This window comes from Callithrix jacchus, chromosome 9 (assembly GCF_049354715.1).
Source record: "Callithrix jacchus isolate 240 chromosome 9, calJac240_pri, whole genome shotgun sequence".
Classification (NCBI taxonomy): Eukaryota; Metazoa; Chordata; class Mammalia; order Primates; family Cebidae; genus Callithrix; species Callithrix jacchus.
The window spans coordinates 4,962,434-4,985,848 of record NC_133510.1 but is presented as its reverse complement, the minus strand read 5'-3'; the positions used below and the strand labels follow the sequence as shown (position 1 = coordinate 4,985,848).

General features: G+C 36.5%; 1 protein-coding gene across 5 annotated transcripts in view; it reads left to right on the top strand.

Annotated features, from left to right (window-relative positions):
* The window catches only part of PIK3C2G (phosphatidylinositol-4-phosphate 3-kinase catalytic subunit type 2 gamma), a 414,912-nt gene that overhangs the window by 259,231 nt on the left and 132,266 nt on the right, over positions 1-23,415 (top strand). For all 5 annotated transcript variants that reach the window (XR_013522259.1, XR_013522260.1, XM_017975799.4 and 2 more), the window contains 6 exons: positions 1,049-1,229; positions 4,079-4,186; positions 9,077-9,169; positions 10,651-10,780; positions 15,395-15,531; positions 16,461-16,630. Coding sequence is in view for 3 of the 5 variants with exons in the window: in XM_017975799.4 (XP_017831288.4) it covers positions 1,049-1,229; positions 4,079-4,186; positions 9,077-9,169; positions 10,651-10,780; positions 15,395-15,531; positions 16,461-16,630 (819 nt within the window). In the remaining 2 variants the exon portion in view is untranslated. The remainder of the gene's footprint in view (positions 1-1,048; positions 1,230-4,078; positions 4,187-9,076; positions 9,170-10,650; positions 10,781-15,394; positions 15,532-16,460; positions 16,631-23,415) is intronic.

Below are 23,415 nucleotides of genomic sequence, written 5' to 3'. Positions count from 1 at the left end.
CAACTCATCTATATATTTTTTGGCTGCTGTGCCAATTTTTTTTTTTTAGTATTTAGTTCTCAGAATTTTCTTTTAGTTCCTTGAACACTAATTATTTTTCAGAGAAGAGGAAAACTAAAGACCAGTTAAGATTAAAAGATCAATTAGAGAGAAGTTAAGATTTAAATAAATCAGTTTTTTTTAAATTTACTTTCAGTGTTTTAAGAATATAATAGAAAGCAGAATTGGCAAACATTTGTTGTTTCTCCATTATCTTGCAAAGCATTCTCATTTCGTCACGATTTATGCCGCCCGTGTTCATGATAGCAGCAGACTTCCATGCAGAGACAGAAGCTGACTTGGGAAGGCTGTGAGATGCAGGTGGACTAATATTTGTGTCCTCAGCACTTTCAAAGGCATTGCCTCATTCTGTGTTCTATACAGCTCTATGGAACTAGAGTTATTACCTTATTTTAAGATAAATAAGTAAAATCTCAGCCTAATTAAGTAATTAGTAAGTTTGAGAGCCAGGATTTGAGTCCAGATATGCCTGAAAACCAAAAATACAATGTTCTGGCCTTTACAGAACCTTCCTGCAGGTAGTCCATGGGAGGTGCTGGGGAAAAGGCAATACAAGGGTTTGTAACAGTGTGGGGACATTATCACTCAAAGGAAACGAGAAAAAGGCTTGATGTTTGAGTCACCATATAGTACAGTCACTTTTAAAAACTATTTCTAAACTTCTTTGTGCATTTTTTAAGAAGTCAAAAGCATGTTCTTGAGAAAAGTATGTGTTACAGAATTAAGAGGACTGAAAGAAGAAAAGGTGTGTTGTGAATTGAAATGAAGAAAGGCAGATGTCTTATTGATTCTTCACTGCTGGAATCTCATTAACTATCAGGTGGAACTTGATGACTCTACGATAAACCACGTTTTCCCCATTCTACCCTGTTAAATGGCCCAAAGCCACCAAATACAGATTAATTCGAAATGCACTCATTGTTCCGGCTGGAGGTGGTTAAAATATCAGCTTTAGATACAAGAATTTTTTTCTTTCTCTTTCCTTCAGGCTGCTAAGGGATGCAGAGAATGAAGCTTATTTTAAAAGCTGGTATCAGAAGCTGCTAGCTGCTCTCCAAGTCTGTGCAGGAAAAGCCTTGAGTGAAGAGTTTTCCAAGGAGCAGAAACTTATCAAAATTCTGGGAGATATTGCGGAAAAAGTCAAGTCTGCTAGTGACCATCAAAGACAGGTTTGTTGAAATACTAATTTTCAGGTAGTAAATTTTTTTAGACTTTGGTTTAAATTAAGTTTTAATTTCATTGTTTAGAAAATTTCATTGATTAGAAAGCAAATTCTTTGACTACACTTAGATATAAGATACTTAAATCAACTACTTGAGTCAAGTTTTTTTTTTTCTACCTACTGTTCTAAAGTTAATGATAATGTGTATCGCCAGGACACGTTTGTTTGTTTTTTTAATCTAAATAGCCACACAGAGAGAACCTAAAAAGAAAAGACCTTAAAGGCGGGTTGACTTAACAGGTCTGATAAAGTAATCACGTGATATGGCAGCACAATTCAGAGTCCTGGAAAAATACACGAGGAGACATTTGAGGGCACTTGGTGGTGTTATTCAGCAAAGGACATTTTTCATGCAACAAATAAGGTGCATTAAATGAAATAAATCAATGGCAGTAAGAATTGTAATAATTTTATACTAAGATGAATGGATACTCGTCAAAATACATGCCTCTAGCTCAGTGTTTATAATAACGGACCCGGCTATTATTTTTCTAGATCTAATGGAAGAATATTTGCTCTTTTTAATTATCTGCATCACTAGTTCCCGATACTGATATACACCATTAAGTAGTTTTTCTTAAGTTCAACATTCTAGATGCAGGGAGAGAGTGGACCTTCATTTATTGTATTAAGAACATTATTCAATAACAATTCAGTACCTATTATGGACCAAGGGGTAAGGATAGAAGGATGACCAAAGCGTGAGTTTTGTCCTCAAGGGAACTCCGTTTCTCTCCACTTATAATCTAAAATCAACAAGAATTTTCAACAAAATGATATAAAAATAGTAGTAGGCAACGTGTCCCAGAATTCTTTCTCAGCCCAGGATTTTTCTTGCTGGAAGTCACTTCATTTAATAGAAGTGCCAGAAACTATGCTACTTCACATTCCTGGGAGAAAATGGAAAATAAAAAACAAAAGTTTGAAATTTATTTTAAATGGAAGATATATAAACTCTCAGTACACAGGGGAGCCTTAAGGCATGTAACATGATAAGCAATGTGAAAAATAGTTCTATGATTTTTTTAATATTACTACAAGTTCATTAATTATTTTCTAATGGTAGACAGAAAGTTGATGGCAAGTAAAATAAATTGATTTAAAATTTACAGAAGTTAGTGTGAAGGTTTGGTCTTTATCTGTTATGTTTTAAAATTCCTCACATGTTTAAGATGTACATTGTAGTTGAATAATTCTGGCACCTTTTTTGATCATTTCTTCAAGTATCACAGTGATATTGACATTATTCACTGAGGTAAATGTATTTAGCTTGCCTTGAGTGGCTGCTTTGTAATAACATATCTTTACATAGGAAAACAGGAAGAGGAGAAGCAAGAGGTGAGAGGCATTTATAATTTCTCACAATTAAAAAATAATTTCTCACAATTTAAGTTACTAATAGCTATTTTTTCCACTTAAAAAAGCACTAAATAAGTGTAACTATATGAACTGGGAAGAGATTTTACTTAAATGAAGGGAGCAGAGATTCTTTTCTATGATATCCACCAGGCAAACCCAAGTCTAGATGAGGCAAAGAAGAACAACCACACGTAGACGGCTGGAATGCAGTTTTCGTCTCTCCGCTTTGCTCTTCTGGATTCTGGGAGCGGTGGATTCTATTATTTGCCAATGAGCCAGAAGTAAAAGCTAAGAAACTCTTGAATGCTGAGTGAACATTATCAATATGATATCCTTGTCTTCCGCATGGTGCTCAAAAAGTTCCTTTTTTTAATTTTTAATTTTAAAATGCACAAATAAATTATTTTCTACTATAGTCACCTTGTGCTTGCAAATAGTAAGTCTTTCTAATTCACTCTAACTACTCTTTTTATACGCATTAACTATTCCCCTGCCTGCTGCTGTACTGACTACCCTTCCCAGCCTCCAGTAACCATCCTCCTACTCTGTCTCCATGAGTTTCATTGTTTTACATTTTAACTGTCACAGCTGAGTGAGAACATGTGGTATTTGTCTTCCCGTGCCTGGTTTATTGTACATAACATAATGACTTCCAGTTCTATCCATGTTGTTGCAAATGACAAGATCTCATTTTTTTTTAATGGTTAGATAGTACTCCATTGTGTATATGTAAGACTGGACTAAAAGAAGCTTTTAAAATCTGTTTTGTAATGAATTATTATTATTTCCTATCTGTTTTGTCATAAGATGCACAATTTTAAAGGTGTTGTTTGTGATATCTGACCTGCCATAAGTATAGTGGAGTGTAGGAGGAAGTAAATATCAGAAATATACTCATTGACATCCAGTAAACTATTTGTTCATATATGTTATTTCTGACAGCATTATGTAATTGCTTTTTGCCATTGTTGTTACTAACGTACATAATTTTTTTTGTAAAATGCGTTCTTTACTGTTGAGTGTAAATATTGAGTGTAAATCTGGAGAGTCACAAACTCAGGTTTCAGAAAATTATCAGAATCATGTTAATAATTACCTAAAGCAGGGTTTGCAAACTGGTGGCCACACAGGTCAAGTCCAACCCTTTCTGTTTTGTTGGACCAGGTTAGTGCTTTGTTTGGTTTTTATTTTCAGTTGAATTTGAAGTTCTTTAGAAAGGGCATGCACACTTTAGTTCGCTGTTTCTCCAACATGCCCTGTTGTCTTTAGCCCACTGTCTCCTCATGCCTAACTGCATCACCTGCCTGACCCCAGAGTCACCAAAGTGTGCAACCCTGAGTTCAAGAACTCATTTAATCAATAGAAGAAAAGTATAACTTGAAGGAAAAGTCAAGTTCTTTACATTTTCTTAAATCCTTTTGTAATGATTTTTCACAGGAGGTACTGAAGAAAGAAATGGGCAGACTAGAAGAGTTCTTTCAAGATGTAACTACTTGTCATCTTCCTCTGAACCCTGCCCTATGTATAAAAGGGATTGACCATGATGTAAGTCAACTTCGTCAACTTAATCAGTGGATCAATTGAATATGTCTGTTTTGTATAGTCTAGTTCACTGTGTATGTTTGAAATAGCAAAAATGATTCATAAATTGACATTGCAATTAATTTAAGGAAAAAGTAATTGAATTCATTCACATTGTGTTTTCCCTTCAGTGCACTATGACCAGTAGGGATCACATTGGCCTTATCATATGGTTTGTTTATTTGGAAACAAACTATTCATCAGTTCAGTGAAAAAAAATAGAGGAAGATACCACTGGAATAATTTCTTAACTTATTAAAAATGATTTGGTGACCCCATGCAGGCTGGGTATATTTTCATGGTTTATTCGGACTATGTACATAACCATACCTGGTATACAAACATTAATCATTAGCTACAACATTTCCATTTGGAGTCTGTTTAAAATTCATCGTGTCTAATATGTCAGGGTGTTATATATTTTGTGATTTTACTCACACCTGGAAAGCCCATCGTGGCATTGTCAGACCCACAACTTCCTAAGCCTTCTCTTTCTAATCCTCAGTCATATGGTACCTCCTCAGTCATATGGGAACTTTTCTGACTTAGAATCATTCTTTATTCCTTGTTTCCAATGAGCTTTATTATCCTCCTTCTCAAAAGCTCGAGAGTACAAAGACACTATAGAGAAAATGACTGATATGTTAGATTTAAAAATGAAGAGGTTAAGCTATCATGCATGGACAATAAATGTTACTTAAGTCATAAGACAGTCAAGAAAACAAACCTAATAACTAGGAGAAAAATTAGACCACCATTACTGTGCATGTAAAATGTTTTCCTACAAACTTGGTCATCATCTTTGTCACTTGGCCACTAGTAAGACTCCCTACAAAATTTTTTATATGCTTCGTAAACACATTTCGAAACGTAACAAAATAAGGCTTCAAATTTCTTAAACTGAGATATGTCTAGACTGAAGTCCAAATCATTACTAATTTTCAAAAAATTGCACAACTTTTTAATCACCAGCAGTATTCTTGACTAATGCTGAGCATGTACAGGGGAAATAAGGGAGGGACAGTCGGGGGTGGGGAGTTGGGGAGAGACAACATGGGGAGAAATGCCAGATAGGTGATGGGGAGGAAGGCAGCAAATCATACCACCATGTGTGTACCTATGGAGCAAACTTGCATGTTCTTCACATGTACCCCCAAACCTAAAATGCAATTTAAAAAATTAATTAATTAAAAAGAAAAGGAACTCAGCATTTAAAAGACACTGTACCTTCTTGTAGAAGGAACAACAGGGATCACTGAGTCCATGTGTTGTTATTTTGCTTTTGCTTTCTTGGCTTGCTGTTTTAAAGGAGAACAGTGATTTTTTTTTTCCGTTTAAAATTACATATAAGTTTGGCATGTGCAGGCGAGCCAGCTGGGCCAGGGGTCAGCTGCTCAGCAGTCACCACTCCTCCTGCTACAGGTAGGACCACACTCCTTCCCTGCAGCATCCTGCAGTTAGTTATTGCAAGGCCTTCATTCAAAGTCAATGTCTACCCGCAGAAGCTGTCCCAAGTAGAAACACCCTCTGGTTCCATTTGCTCTGACTAGCTCTGCCTCACACAGGGTTGGGCACCTGTGGGTACAACACTGAACAGCAGGGACATGGCCAGGCGACGCCATCCTGGGAAATATTTTACTCTATCCTCCAGTCCCATTGAATAAATAAGTGAGAAGACTTACACTTGAAATGAGTATGGAAAAGCTCTCTGTTCCGATAGAAACCAGTCAAAGAATCCACACTGGGGAGAATACTTGTAAGCATGATGAATATTGCAAGGTCGTCATTCAAAGTAAATGTCTTATTTGACATCAGAGCTCCACACTGAGGAGCATATAAAAAACTTATTTAAATGGAGGCAGTTTGGAGAAGTCTTGTATCAGGACTCTTAATTTGTTGACTATGAGAAAATTCATACCTTTTGAATGCAGTGTGACAAGACATTTGGTCTGAGTAAATGTCTTATTCTGTGTCAGAGAGTTGACACATGCCAAAAGCCCTATAAATATGATAACATGGAATTCTGTAATCAAAACGCATACCTGATTATACACCAGAGAATTCACACTATTGAGAAACCCTACAAATATAAGGAATATGGGAAGGTATTTCACTTAATAGTGCCAGTCTAATGGTACATCAGAGAACCCATTGTGGGGAGAAATCTTATAAATGCAGTGATTGTGTGAAAGCTGTTATATAATTCTGTGAGCCATTATAGCTCATAGGTGATAGTGTACCAGAGAGTTCACACTGGAAAGGAGCCCTTTGAATGAAGTGAGCATGGGAAAGCCTTTAATCAGCATTCTGTCACCATCAGTCAACTATGCTGAGGAGGAGCACTCAGGTCTGGCTCAATTCATTTCTTGAAGCATGGCTCTCAAAGGCAAAGAACAAGGGGCCCAGGTCTGAGCTGATTCTCAACCTCTACCTTCCACCCTTACCCACAAATCATTAATCACAATGAACTATTCCCTATTTCCTCTTAAACCACTAAAGAATGGACCAAGTGGGAGAGTGGGAGGAACTGAATGCAATTCTTCCCCATTACTCAGGGAAAACAAGGACCAGGTATTTCATTTACTTACTCGTGTCTTTTTCAACTAATTTTTAGATCTATGTCATTAACGCGTGCTTCTCGAGGACAGAGATCATATCTTCCTTTCTTCCAACTTTTCTATCTTATTATACCGTATCCATAAAATCCTCCTCAAAGACTGATTAATTCTTCCTGTCTATGTGCATTCCAATCTACTTAATTACTACAATCTAATATCTTATCATTGGCCTTTTTCTATCTAGAAAACCTTTGGTTCTGCCTATTTGCTAATCTATGTCTCTCACAATCTTCAAGATCTAGTTAACCTCTGAAAATGTTTTTCTTAAAATGTGGCTTCATTCAATGGCAATCAACTCCGTTGTGAATTATTTTCAATTTAATGTGTGTGTGTATATAAACATATATAGGCTTTGTGAAGATAAGTATGATATCTCCTTTTTAGCATGTAATGTGCATACTAGTTGTTGAATATATATTTTTGACATGACTCAAATATGTACTGCATGTAAAAACCAAGGTATGAAACAATAAAAGCAGAGTATCTCTGGATGATAGTTAAAAAGAAGCTAAGCCTTGCTCTCAGCCTCCCTGAACTTGGGATGACTCAAAGAGATCCCCGCAAAATCAGTGAGCAGAATCTAAAATCCACTGATCTACACTCATTTTTTGCCTAATATAAAATTTCATAATTCAGTATCATAATATATGGTCATGTGATCCCTAATTAGCTGACTTTTGCAACAGAATTTCATTGCTTAACAAGCATCCTCACCCATAAAACTATAAAACATCTATTCTTATTTATAGATAAAATATCTATTCTTATTTATAGATAAAGCATCTATATTATCTATGAAATATCTATTTCTTAACTGACCTAGCAAGACAAACCTAACCCAATATCTACTTTCAATTTCTTAAACTCTTGCTTATAATTCTGTAAGCAAGGGTTTGTGTTTAGTTAGATTTTGGGTTAGATTTGTATTGATAGGTCAGTTAAGAACTAGGTATTTTCTCTCAGTTTCTACTAATTTCATACTTCTTGCAGATAACAGTGTTCAAACTGATCCTTCAACATGCATTGATGTCATATTTTACTAAGTGGATAAATTGAAAGCACTAAGGTTTTTTCCTTTCTTTATATTAAGTCTTCCATGTCATCATGAACTCTCTCCTAGCCTGAAGACGTACAGCTTTTCAATGCTCAGTTGTAAGAAAATAAAAGGAAAATAGGCAACAAGGAAAGTAGAGTGAAGAGTAGTCAATATCAGAGCTGAAAATGCAAATGGAAAGTGTAATTACAGGAAACGAGAAGACAAAATATGTGTTGTATTGTTATTTATAAAAACAAGAAAATGTTCATTAACTAAAAGAGAAAAAGTAAGGATTTTGCAAAGTACTTGATTAGTGTCAGGCTCTGTAAAAGGTATTTGATATTCATCAGTTCATTTATCTATCACAAAGATGTATGAAGGAGGGGTTACTACCTCCACTTTACAGCAAATGAGTTATAAAGCTTACATTTGAACCACAGGCTTTCTTACTCACTATCCATTTGTCTTTAAAGTATTCTGCCATGTAGAAATAATAGACAGGAAATAAAGTTTTTAAAATAAAATTTAACTTCTATCTACTAGCCAGCTAGCATAAGCACAGTATTCATGTACTGTTTAGTTCATTTAAATCTCGAACATATCACTGCTGTTCATTGAGAAGAAAACATAGTTGAAGACTTACAATCTGTCAAAAAGCTGGTTTCTTGGTTGGTTTCAAACTAAAGGCTCTAGTTGATAGGCTGAATTTATATATGTATATATGTTTCTGTGTTCCAAAGTATAAAAATCATTCATATGTGTTATATTTGTTGATACAACAAAGTCTGCAGGGGACTGTGATTTTTGGGGAAAATGTTTGCCTTTTGGAGTTCGGGGTTGCTTTATTTTGCTCACTAGTTTTCCCTTCCTCTTTTACTATAGGCATGTTCATATTTTACATCTAATGCTTCGCCGTTGAAGATGACTTTTTCATACAACAACGTCTGCAGGGGACTGAGATTTTTGGGGAAAATGTTTGCCTTTTGGAGTTCAGGGTTGCTTTAATTTGCTCACTAGTTTTCCCTTCCTCTTTTACTATAGGCATGTTCATATTTTACATCTAATGCTTTGCCATTGAAGATGACTTTTTCATACAACAACGTCTGCAGGGGACTGAGATTTTTGGGGAAAATGTTTGCCTTTTGGAGTTCGGGGTTGCTTTATTTTGCTCACTAGTTTTCCCTTCCTCTTTTACTATAGGCATGTTCATATTTTACATCTAATGCTTTGCCATTGAAGATTACTTTCATCAATGCTAATCCAATGGGCAAAAACATCAGCACTATTTTTAAGGTATGGTAGTGCTCCTAAAACATGAATTGATTCAATAGACCGAAATATCAATTTATTACTCACAAAAAGAAATTGTTGTAGCTATTTTCCTCCAGCACCGACACAGAGGTTTTTCAGCTATTTTAGATTCTGCCTTTTTACAGGATTATGTATAGTATGTGCCAGACTCCGATTGGCAATATATCAAACATTACTGGCTCAAAGCCAGGGAACCTTCAGTGCAAAACCCGAGGGAATATATTCCAATAAATGAAGTGATATGATTGCTTTTAAGTGGTACAGAAAGTTGAATGTGTGGTGAGCCCCTAGGAGGAAAGTTTTATTTTGGTCTAGATATGAATTAGGATCAAAATTAACTGGAACTGAAATGACATAAGTTATTTTAACATCAAGTTCTTCCCTGCCAGCACTTGCTGATTTTAGGAATTTGAGTTATTTTTTTCCTTTTAAATAAAAAAGTAAATATGGATCATTTCAATCTTCATCATGAATCCCACTGGAAAAACAGAGAAGAAGTAGTAACAGGTTTCTAAGCACGTAGGAAAGCGGGAACAGAGAGGGAGGTAAAGGTAAAATGTAAGAATATGGTGGTCCTCCAGTTCATTTAGTCTATCATTCAGCCAAGCCATGCAGCAAGGTCTCAGAATGAATTTTTGGTCAATTCTGTCTATTTTGGAGAAGAATGAGTAGTGTGCCCATACTTGTGCTTTGTCCTTTTACCTCAAGAACTAGTGGTCCCACAACACTGTACTTTTGATGAAGCAGAAAAAAGAAAACACAGAATCTTATCATGGCAGAATTTTCCATGTACAATTTAGAAAGTGGTTTTCAAAACCAAAGTTCCTATTTGTTTAAAAGGATAGAACTATCCTTCACCTTTGGACATATTCCATCTCCTTCACAATACAAGACTATCACCACTTTCTCATTTCTTATTATTATCAAGAATTATTTTCTCAGAAAACCTTTTAACTCTCTTCAAAATAATTTGAGAAATCACTGATTTAAAGTCTAATGAATCATATGGATGCTATTTATACTCCTACTCAGGAAGCTCTTGATATTCTAACTGCATATCAGTGCATAAATTTATGGCATACCAAATAATGTTTCGCTTAGAAAGAGATCTCTCTTGGCTGGGTTTGAAATTTGAATAAACATTCATCCAGCCTGTCTTTGCCAGACTTTGAATCTGAGAAATTACACATGGATAATAAATTGAAAATTATTATCAAGGAACAACATTTCAAGCAGTGCCTCTAATTTGATGGTTGAAGCTTCTATAATTATTTAAAGGGAAGTTCTCATTTTTAACATTTGTTTATCAGAAACACAAGATACTTTTAGTGCTAACAAAACCATTGAAACCACTGTAAGTCAGGCTAGAAATATATCCAAGGAAAGAAGTGACATGTACTATATAGACTGCTTTTAATGGAATTCAAGGAAAAACCCAGGGTCTATAATTTTGTTTTTAACAGGCTGGAGATGATCTTCGTCAGGATATGCTTGTTCTGCAGATTATTCAAGTGATGGACAACATCTGGCTGCAGGAAGGCTTGGATATGCAAATGATCATTTATAGATGTCTGTCCACAGGAAAAGACCAAGGTCAGTACAGATCGGAAGGTGCGTTGGCTCACATCACTTATTTCACATATTCACTGGTAATAGGCTACAAAATCTCCTCCAGCTTTAAACTACAAGCTTGAAAATCCAAAAAATTATACACATCCTTCTGTTTTTAAAGAATTATTTTCAAAAATGATAAGCCGACGGAATTTATATAAAGCATAATATGCTTTTAGGCATTCCTTAGGGCCTTCACAATCCAAATGTTAACTGCTACTGTGTGTGAGTCCTTAAGTTAGTTCCATTAATAACTTACTGTTGTTTTTCTCATTTTCTAATATAATAATGAGAAAGCCTACTCCTTTTTAAAAGAATACAATTATGACTTATTAACACAAAATTATTACTTATTAACACAAAATCTACACATTTTCAACTGCTGAAAGGAATTCTGGACATTTTAAACACATTATACGCCTTAATTTAATTTCTAAAAGACTTTTGAGTAGATCAACTATCAATTGTCAATGTTGGCCACACATGTAAATGTTGAACATACATCAGCATTGTTTTTTCCTTTATAAAAGTCGAGAAATCAGTGTAGAAATACAATTACACATGTTTTCAATGAAAGTAATGTCAATAGACCACCCAAATTATTACTAAAATATCAGAGGTAAAGGTTGTACTTAATTACAATAAAGCCAAATTAAAGAAACAATGATATCAAAGGTATAATTTTTTTTTTTTTGAGACTGGGTCTGACTGTCGTCAGCCCATGCAGGAGTGCAATGGCGCGGTCTCGGCTCACTGCAACCTCTTCTTCCCAGGTTCCAGCAATTCTCCTGCCTCAGCCTCCCAAGTAGCTGAGATGATAGGTGCCTGCCACCATGCTTGCCTAATTTTTGTATTTTTGGTAGAGACGGGGCTTCACGATGTTGGCCAGGCTGGTCTGGAATTTCTGACCTCCAGTGATCCATCCACCTCAGCCTCTCAAAGTCCTGGAATTACAGGCATGAGCCACAGCGTCTGGTCGATATCTTAAAAAAATTTTTTTTACATCTAACCATTGCCACTTAGAGTTTTATTAAATTAATTGGTATGAGTTACAGCAGATACATGTACATAAACAAGGGGATGAAATCTTTTAGTTAATAAAATGATTCAGCAAAAATCTATAGACTTATCCAAAGTTACAGATGTCACAAGACAAAGAAGTTATTTTTCTCCTCTGTCTACCAACAACAACCTTCAATAGCTGTAAGATTTCAGAGGGCATTATACTGATATAATTCTTAAAGAAAAATAGAGATCATTAAAACAAATGTCATTTTTAGAAGATTAGGTTGCATTTTTAATCAGGTTCTGAGGCTTATTGAATACCTGCTCTTCTCAAGAAATGTCACAACCTGAGATGGGAAATGCATGCTAAAATGAGCTAAGTAGAGTTGCCGCCCTTGAGGAGAGTAAACTCCAGGCATGAAGTTTCCATGACTTTACCAACATTATTGTTGATTATCGTTTCCATGGTCGCCTTGTATGTAATGTCCTAGGAGTTCTGGGAGAAATTTCCAGGCCAGATAAATTCTTCAGGATTTATTTTATCATCAGTTCTCCAGCTTTGCTGAGCATAAAAATTACATAGAGTAATGGGAGGAATAAATACAACCTACCCCGATCCAGGCGTACTAAATAAGACTTCCTGGAGGAGGAGGGGCTTAAAGGTTGAATGCAAAAAGCTGATAGGGTGGTTCTTACGCACGTTTGTCTGAAAGGCGCCACCTCGTATAACACCACCTTGAATATTTTTATCCCTAAGAGCCTTTCTTCTTAAAGTGTGAACCACAGACCCACAGCACTGACATCACCTAGGAGCTTGTTAGAAATGCAGAATCTCTGGCCCCACCGCTGCCGTACTTAATTAAAACATTTTAACAAAATTCCTAAATGTATTAGTTTGTTTTCACACTGCTATTAAAAAAAATACCAAGACTGGGTAATTAATAAAGGAAAGAGGCTTAATTGACTCAGAGTTCCACGTGGCTGGGGAGGCCTCAGCAAACTTATGTTCATGGCAGAATGTGAAGCGGAAGCAAGGACCTTCTTCACAAGGTGGCCGGAAAAAAAAGGAGGAGAAGGAGGAAATGCCAACACTAATAAAACTTTTTAAAAAAATTTCTTTATTATACTTTAAGTTATGGGATACATGTGCAGATCATGCAGGTTTGTTAGGTATACACGTGCCATGGTGGTGGTTTACTGCATCCATCGCTGCCTCATCTACATTAGGATTTCTCCTAATACTATCCCTCCCCAATCCCCTCACCTCCTGCTCTTCCTCCCCTAGCCCACCAGCCCCCAGGCCCCAGTGTGTGATGTTCCTCTCCCTGTGAGAACTCACTGTCACGAGAATAGCATGGGGCAAAAGTGCCCCCATGATCTGATTGCCTCCCACCAGCTCCCTCCCTCCACACATGGAGATTATGAGGATTATAATTTGAGATGAGATTTGAGTGGGGACACAGAGCTAAACCATATCACCAAGTCATTTGTATGTGTATTAAAATTTGAGAAATACTGCATTAAAGGATTATAAGAATAAAACCACACGTTACTCTATGTGCACAGAATTATGTTAGAAGTATTTAAATATTGTATGATATACACTAGCTTAAAATGTATAAAATGTATGATTTCAGTTAATGAGTAGAATTTAGCCACCATAATTGCTATAAATTAGGTACAAGCTTTTCTGGATAGTCAGCAATTCACCTTGTGATCTCTGGCTTTGAATTTAGCAAGCATTAACTCCCTAAAGATCAATGTAGTTGGAAAAGCAATTGGCATTGCTTCAGCAAAGGTCCAAAATGGTGCAATCATCTAAGTCCTAATTTTGGACATGGTCAATGGTAAGATGGCATTGAAACACTCAGCAACCAGGTAGAAATGACTTCCTTTAGGAAGTGTTAAATAGAGGAACTGGAAAAATGAGGAGGAAAATTTTGAAAATTAAAAAGCATCACCTACTGTCATTAGATGTTTTAGATCTGCTATCTACCTTAGCACACACAAGAAAACCTGGGTAACGGCTGAATATTGCTAGGGGAGGAGGGAGAAGTATAATGATACTATGGGTATTCCCAGGACTTGTTTCTGGGATGTGGATCTTTCTGATCCACAAATGTAGATGCCCAGTGATCACAACAGGACTATTAGATATTAAGAGAAATTAAGACTGCAAATCATCTGCAGTGACCAAATTCAGCACAGGTAAGTGTTTTGTTTATCATCACCATAATCTACTTTAGTGTTGGTTAATTTGACTGCTTTTAAGGTAGATCATGAAATGGTCAATTAAAACTCAACCATCTCTCTGTTCATATAGTTATATTTGTGTCCCTGGTCTCTATGGGAATTTAAGTTTGCAACTCTTCCAATTGTCAAGACTATGGAAATCAGAATCTCTAGACTTTAATTTCTTTTAATGACTTTATTTGTAATACTGTGCATTACAGGTTGTTTTGTGGACATTAGCCATGAAAGAGCTTTAAGTATTGGATTTAAATTGCTGTTCTGTGTAGTACAAAAATCAGAAGATTTGCAGATTTTTATTTTCCAGTAAACTTAGGGGCACAATAAAGAAAAAGCCTTTATGGATACATGGCCAGTGGAGCAAATTTTCTATTTAAGTTCAATCAATATATGCTTCCTTTTAAAAAAAATTGCTAATGGCGGGGCGCGGTGGCTCAAGCCTGTAATCCCAGCACTTTGGGAGGCCGAGGCGGGTGGATCACGAGTTCAACAGATCGAGACCATCCTGGTCAACATGGTGAGACACCGTCTCTACTAAAAATACAAAAAAATTAGCTGGGCATGGTGGCACTTGCCTGTAATCCCATCTACTCAGGAGGCTGAGGCGGGAAAATTGCCTGAACCCAGGAGGCGGAGGTTGTGGTGAGCCGAGATTGCGCCATTGCCCTACAGGCTGGGTAACGAGCAAAACTCCGTCTCAAAAAAAAAAAAAAGAAATTGCTATTGTAGTTTCTCTTTAATGTTGATTGAGAAGGAAGGAGCAGGTGTCTCTCTACCTGTTTACTGCTGAGTTACTCTGTTCACTCCTGGAAATATAACCGTGATGCTTTTTTTAACCTGAACATTGATTTTTATAATGTATATGCAGTGTTTGTTATGGAAGTTTATTTGGCTCCTTTAAGTTGTAAATATGTTTGCTATCCAGACTTCAATCTCCTCCCTTAAACTGTACGTGAATGCACCAGCCACGTGATCATTAATCCTCTACTCTATTGATTCTGCGGGGTCTCTGCATCATCAAGATTGGCTTTCTACCATAGCTCTAGTAAAATTTTAAAGCTGCTTCTGATGAATCTGATCCAAACACAAGTAGCCTCATTGTTCTCCAGGATTAATTAGAAAGAGATACATTCAGATAAGCCTCCTCCAGAAAAAAAGGGCTGGAAAGGAAAGGAGTAATCTAGTAGTGCCGGAAGCTACTGTTGTTATATTTCCTAGTGCCGGAAGCTACTGTTTGTTGTTATATTTCCTAGTGCCGGAAGCTACTGTTGTTTTATTTCCTAGGGCTCCCTCATCCTGTGATGAAGGAATTGTCTGCATAATCCTTTTCCTCTCTACCAGGAATGGTGCAGATGGTACCTGATGCTGTGACCCTGGCAAAGATTCACCGCCATTCTGGACTGATAGGACCGTTGAAAGAAAATACAATCAAAAAGTGGTTCAGTCAGCATAACCACTTAAAGGCAGATTATGAAAAGGTTTGTCCTGATGCCGATCATTTTAAATAATGTACTTAAATACAAATATGCTCTGGTTCATTAGATATTCTGATCTGTAGAAATGTAAAGTAAGTGCACTTTGCATTCTAATTCACTCAGTCATCAGCCCATCATAATGACCCAGGTTAAATAATATATTAACTACATAAAAGTTTCTGTATTTTGTTTAATTTCTGGGTGAAATTACTCATTATCAATAAAGATTTTTTTTTTTTTTTGCTCAGCTGCCTTCCTGTCATCAATCTTACCCCAGAAACAATACCCTTTGAAATTACCTCTTCTAAGTAATCTCCAATTTCTATAAATACCCTTCTTTTCTTTGCAAAATGTTTCTTCTGCCCTTCTCTACTTTTTCATCTCCCATTTTCTTAATGGTTTGCAAAATGCAAAATAGAGTTTATGTTTATCTCAATTGTACAAAATATACTGTTTTACTCAACTGCAAACATTTTTTCTTACAGTTTACTTTGTTTTGCTATCTGGCTTACAGTGTACAGTTGTGCAGGTTCTGCCCTACATCAGGGATCCTGGCTAAGAACATGAGTGTTCTTCCTTCTTTTGCTTTGAAAAAAATCATTGAACATTATATGTTTGATGTATCGAAAAATCATACTAGGAAACCTCTCTAGTAAACCATGAAAATTAGCTCCATCTGAATGAAGGAGGTATTTTCCCCAGTTTCAATGAAAACATATATCTGTTAGGCTAAAGAATGGTTGTTTCATATTCTTCTGTAGCAGATCAAGAATCGGCCGCTTAACTAAACCCTTCTGTCCACTGAGATGTAGACATTTTTCCTAATTATGTAATTTTGCTTTTTATCATTTACTTTTTATGATTACCTCTGATGCTAATGCATTTCCTTATTTCTGTTGTTATGTTTGTGTTACTGTTTTTCAATGGATTAGGCCTTAAGGAACTTTTTCTACTCCTGTGCTGGCTGGTGCGTGGTAACATTCATCCTGGGAGTATGTGACCGTCACAATGATAACATCATGCTGACGAAGTCGGGACACATGTTTCATATTGACTTTGGAAAATTCTTAGGTCATGCACAAACATTTGGAGGGATAAAAAGGTCAGTGCACAAATGTTTATTACAGCAATTAAGCAATGTCCTAAGCAATATGAATAACATGTAATGGCTTAGAAGCCCTGCTCATGACCTGCTCCCATCTCTCAAATCCCTCAAGGTAATATAAACATCATAATATATCTAAAAATATTGAAGAAGAGTTTTAAAGTCAATTTTTAATGCAACAAATTCGATTTCCTCAAATTGGTAGTAGACTAAACTGGCCTTCCCCCATGAGAAGCAACTAACCCTGTTTTAGTCTGCGTCGTTTGAAATAATATTTTTGTTTCTTTATGAACCATGAATGAACAATGAAGTATGAATTGATAATCTCAAAACATCTTATATATTGCTCATAGCAAATCACCACTGGTGTACACATAAACATGCTAGCCTACTTCCCACACTGAATTAGCCTTACGTCATTCCACAGATATTTAGGGAGTAGGTAGTATTCAAGGGTACGAGAGTAAATATACAGATACAAACCCTGATCTCTTTCCAGTATGGATGGAAGACATTAAACAAGTTTATAAGCAAATAAATGACATGAGAAAATGAGAACTTATTTTAGAAAACTAAAGCAGAGAAACAGAATAGAAGTTAAGTGGAGTAGGGATACTGTTTTATAGAGGCCTGTCAGAAGGCATGGCAGAAATCTGTGTTCGTATGACCACTCATGGGGATCCGTGAGAAGAGTATTCTAGGAAGAGAGAATAGCACTTATGATAGCAGTGAGCACAGAAATAAGCTTGGCATGTTCCAGTGACAAGAAGGCCTGGATTCTGGAGATGGCATGGAGAGGGCAGGCAGTAGGAGGTAAGGGTGAAGAGTTTGATGGAGGCCCAGTCAGGTAGGGTACAGAGGGCATGTAGAGTGTGGCTTTTATTTGTTAAGTTCAGGGGAAACTGTTGACTTTCAGTGGTTTTCAAAAGCGTCCTCCTGATACCCTGTGTAACAGAGACCAGTGAAGAGACTACTGCAATAAAGTGAGACCAGTAAAGGCAGAAGTAATAAAAACTCACAGATTCAGAATATATTTTGAAGACAGAGTCACAGGACCTGCTAATTGATTGGACATTGGCTTTGATTAATGAACTGGAGGAGGAGCACAGAAGGTCAGAGAAGAAAAGATTCGAGGTGATACCTAGATGGTTTTATCTTAGCAAATTACCAAAATATGGAATGCTGATGGATGAGTAGGTTATGTTTCATTTTATTTGAACTGAAAATAAGGAAATAAGAGGTTAGAGACTAAAAATCTTTGAGAATATATTTCATAGTAGGGTAGAAATGGGATCAAACCATTCTAAAGACTAATCAGTCAGTTTTATCTAAGAACAGCCCCTCAATATAAGAAATAATAATATTTTTTACAAGATAATGTGATTGAATTTATACTAAATGGCCATAACCTGGCATTAAAATGGCAACATAGACTATTTCCTTTTTTTGTAAAGGCATACAAATGGATTATTTTACTTTTTGTTACTTTTAATACATTGCTTTCTTTAATAAATAGCCTCAGAAAAATTCACCACATGTTCATTCACTTTTTTTCTTTTATTTTCTTTTTTGAAGATGGCGTCTCACTTTGTTGCCCAGGCTAGAGTGCAATTGTGCAATCTCTGCTCATGGCAACCTCCATCTCCAGGGTTCAAGTGATTCTGCTGCCTCACCCTGCCAAATAGCTGGGACTACAGGTGTGCGCCACCTCGCCTGACTAATTTTTGCATTTTTGGTAAAGACGGGGTTTCGCCATTTTGGACAGGCTGGTCTGGAACTCCTGGCCTCAAGTGATCCACCTGTCTTGGCCTCCCAAGGTGCTGGGATTACAGGCGTGAGCCACTGCGCCCGGCCTTCATTCACTTCTTAAATGTCCACTGGGAATGGTCTCTGCATGCCAAGTACTGTGATGAACATTGGAGATACAAAGATAATATACACTTACCATCTCAATTAGGGATACTCTTTCAAGCACTGCAAATACAAACACATAAATGATTATTACAAAATGTTATCTAATGGCAGAGATGGAGAGAGGCGCAGACCCTGAGAATGTCATAGAGGAGGGATGCCTAGCTTATGAGGGACAAATGTCAATTAACATGTGCCACATGCCTGACCTATCTTCATTTTTAAATTTTCTTTCACCAAGATGCAAATTAAAGTATATAGCACACTTTATACATATATATAGTAAGCTATATAGCTTATCCATGTAACAATTATTCCCTGAACTCCACCTTTTTCTAGAAATTCAAAGATTCAGTTTTAATTTTGATGAATTGTACACTGGCAATTTGGAGGACCCTTATTCATTTATTCCACTGGCTTCCGTGTTGTTCATGTGAGTGGTTTAAAATGAACAAAGACATTTCAGTTCTATAGACAAAGATCCAGTTAGGAGACATAGAAAAGTAAAGAAAAGGTTATTAAAACAATATGGTGAGTTCATATACCAGGGTCTGTAGGGAAGATCGAGCTCCAGTTTGGTTGCCCGTTGATGCTAGAGCAGCTGCCGCTACTTCTAGAGTTTGGCGGTTTTAGACTTTGCTTAGGCTGCATCGTAAGTAAATTTACAATGTGCCCAGCACAGAGCCTCATTCATAATGTGTTCTTAATACTTTTTGCTGAATTAAGCAGCTAATAAACCAGTCATCGACCATTCAATGATTATTGATCGGACGAATGAAAATAAAGTTGCCACTGTCTTTTGAGAATATTAGTTATTAACCACCAGCTAAGGAGGCCAACTGCAGCTCCATGATCCATTTGGATTATTATTTCTAAGATTTTATGTCCACTGGTGGGTGGCTTCCGTAAGGCTCATTGGCAGTGTCTCCTTGAATTACTTTCTCAATGCTGATAACTTTTGCCCTGAGTTTGTTTAATGGTAAAACTGAACCATACCTATTATGCCATTTTTTAAATTGTACAAAGCATCTAATATTTCTCCTCCAAGACTCTTTCAGTTGTTTCTGGAATGGACAACTGACTTCTTCCATCCTAGGTTCATTGATTGTTCTTATTGATTTTTAGGCACACAAAAGTCCTTTAACAAGTCTTATGGATTCTGTAAGTAGGACCTTTGCAGTCCCCCAGGATAAATGAACATTCGTGTTTGTCTCACACTTATTACATTATGGACCCCATTTTTAGAGAGAAACCTGGGCCCCACCTAGCTTCTGTACACATACTCAGATGTATTAACCCCTTTATGCTGGAGGTCACAAATTTTTGTGTGAAAAATTAGATGTTGGCAATGACCTTGAGCGGTAGGATATAAGTAAGTCCCACAGGCTTAGGGTTCCAGTAATGGAACACTAGGCAAAAATGGGTTTAATAATGCCCTTCCATAATATACAAAGCCAGATATATAAATCATGCCCTAGGACTGTCATAATGTCCCATAGTCTGGCAAGATCATGTAATGCTCCAATACCAACTAACAATAACCCTAGGTCATCATCTTTAACGTAAAATGCTGCACCCACTGGGAGCATAGAGTTTATGGGAACAGATACATATGTTTCTCCTATTGTCTGTTTCTTAAAAACACGGAAGGGAAAAGCATTTGTATAACTTTTTAAGGTTTATAAAATATTATTAATATATATTAACTAATTTTTTGTGTATTAACTATCACAGCAAAGAGGTGATATTTTTATAAGAAGGGTCATGAGAAAAATACTGATTTCTCACTGGGCCGCTGCCCTTTTATACTCATGCTTACATCACCATTCCAGAACATCTCACACTAAGCATCTGCGTTACTCTGTTTAGGGAATGTCACAGATACTGATCTCTCCTGGTTCTTGAATTAAATTGAGTTGGCAAAGCCACTCTCTTACTTGGAATCTATGCCCAGGTATCCCTGAACAATTCCTCTGAATTCAGTTATCCAGGAATCTGGAAATTCTATTTCGATGCTTAGATCAACTCTGAGGCTCCCATAAACTTTCAAACTTCTAAGAGAAGAAAAACAAATCTTAGTTATGATTATGAAGGATTTTCCATCCTGCATATAAGCAAACAGTCCCTTTTTAATGGCTTTAGTTGTGAGACTAAAGAGAATTTATGCTGTCAGATTAAATCAAAGGACAACTGAGATATTTCTTACAATTCTGGGGAAAATTTGGCTAATCTTACAGTGGAACCCATGAGGGACTTCTCCAGCTCTCTGAAACCTATTGGTGTTTCTTTTGAATTACTGCTTAATTATTATCTTTTTATTTTTGAGACAGGGTCTTACTCTGTCTTAAAGGTTGGAGTGTAGTGGCACAGTCATGGCTCACTGCAGCCTCTACATACCTGGACTCAGGCAATCCTCTTACCTCAGCTTCCCAAGTAGCTGGGACCACAGGCATGTGTCACCATACCTAGTTCACTTTTTTATTGTTTTGTAGAGATATGATCTCACCAAGGCCGGTCTTCGACTCCTGGGCTCAAGCAATTTGTGCCTCTGCCCAAACTCCTGGAATTTTAGGGATGTGCCACATGCCTGACCTATCTTCATTTTTAAATTTTCTTTCATCAAGATGCAACTTAAAGGGGCTAACAAAATTATGCATCTGCAATTTTCACTCAATTTCCCTATAGCAATAATTTCTACACAATAATTTTTCATTATATAAAAGAAAAGATTTCACTATACTAATAAACTCAGAATTTCAACTCAATAATTTCTTGATGATGACATGCTCTTAAAAAGCAGGAGGAATTAAGAAAAGCATTTATTACTGATGTTTGCTGCTCTTCGAACTCTGTGTTTCATGCTTTTATTTCTTAGACTAGGCGATATTTTCATATTCTACATGGCCTTTTACTTTACTGATACTAGCCTCATATTAATTGTTTTTTGTAGCTTTCCTTCTAGACAGTTTTAAAGTGCAATATGACCAGTGGTTAAGGCCAGGTACCCTGGAGATACACTATGTGTTTTTGTTTGTTTTTATTCATTTTTATTTTTGAAAAAAGTTATTATTTATGTTGTTTGTGATGGACAGATTACATTTTTGGGATACAATGTGATGAAATCAAAGTAGTTAACATATCTACTACCTGGATTTCCTATAATTTTTTTATGGTGAGATATTTGTTATTTACTGCTATTTTTAAATTTATAATGCATTGCTCTCGACTATGCATTATAATGATGGACAGTATATCTAAAAGTCTATTCCTGCTATCTGAAACTTTATACCCTTTAATCAACAGCTCCCCATTCTCCCCAATTCCTCACTCCCTAAGACTCTGATAATCACCACTCTACTTCTACAAATTCAACTTTATTAGATTTCACTTATATGTGAGATCATGTGATTTTTCTGTGGTTGGTTTATTTCACTTGGCATAATGCTCTCTGGATTCATTCATGTCATAAATGACAGGATTTCCCTCCTTTTAAAACTAAACAGTATTTTATTATGTATACGTACTACATTTTCTTTATCCATTGATGGACATTTATTTGTTTCCATATCTTGGCTATTGTGAATAATACTGCAAAGAACATGAGAGTTAAGACATCCTTAAAACACACTGATTTTCGTTCCTTTGAATAAATACCCAGAAGCGAGATTACTGGGTCATATGGTAGTTCTATTTTCAGTTTCTAGAGGAAACTACTTACTGTTTTCCATAATTGCTATACTAGTTTATATTCCCACAAACATTGCATCATTTCCCTTTTCTCCAAATCCCCTCCGAAACTTAATCTTTCATGATCTGATAAATCCATTCTAACAGAGGTGAGGTGGTTTCTCAGTGCAGCTTTAACCTGCATTTCCTTGATAGTGACTCTGAGCAAATTTTTTATGTACTTGTTGGTCATATCTGTTTAGGTTCTTTGTTTATTTTTTAATCAGTTTATTTGTTTTCTTGCTATTAAGTTATTTGAGGTTCTTTTCTTTTTTTTTTTTTTTTTGAGACAGAGTCTCACTCTGTCGCCCAAGCTGGAGTGCAGTGGCACAATCTTGGCTCATTGCAATGTCCGCCTTCCAGGCTCAAGTGATTCTTCTGCCTCAGCCTCCCGAGTAGCTGGGACTACAGGTATGTGCCACCACGCTCGGCTAATTTTTGTTTTTAGTAGAGATGGGGGCTTCACCATGTTGGCCAGGCTGGTCTCAAACTCCTGGCCTCATGATCTGCCCCACTCAGCCTCTGAAAGTGCTGGGATTACAAGTGTGAGCCACATGCCTGGCCTGAGTTTCTTCTACATTTTGACTATTAGCCCATTATCAGACATATGGTTTGCAAACATTTTCTCCCGTTCTATGGCCATCTCTTCAGTTTGCTAATTGTTTCCTTTACTGTGCAGAAGTGTTTTAGTTTGACGCCTTGCACTGGTTTATGCTTGTTTTTGTTGGCTGTGCTTCTGGGGTGTTATCCAAAAAAAGCCATTGCTAAGACCAATGTCATGGAGATTTATTTCCCCTTATGTTTTCTTCTAGCAGTTTTATAAAGTCTTATATTTAAGTATTTTCTTCATTTTGAGCTATTTTTTTGTGGCCACTGTAGGCTAAGGTTCTAATTTTACTCTACTTCATGTGAATATCCAGTTTATCCAACACAATTTATTGAAGATACTGTCTTTTCCCCATCATGTGTTCTTGACACCTTTGTCAAAAACAAGTTGATTATAAATGCAAGGGTTTATTTCTAGGTTTTCTATCGTGTTCCTTTTTGTTCAATGGGTCTCTTTTTATGCCTGCACCATGCTGTTTTGATTACAATCATTTTATAATACGTTGTGAAGTTGGGGAGTGTGATTTCCCCTAGCTTTG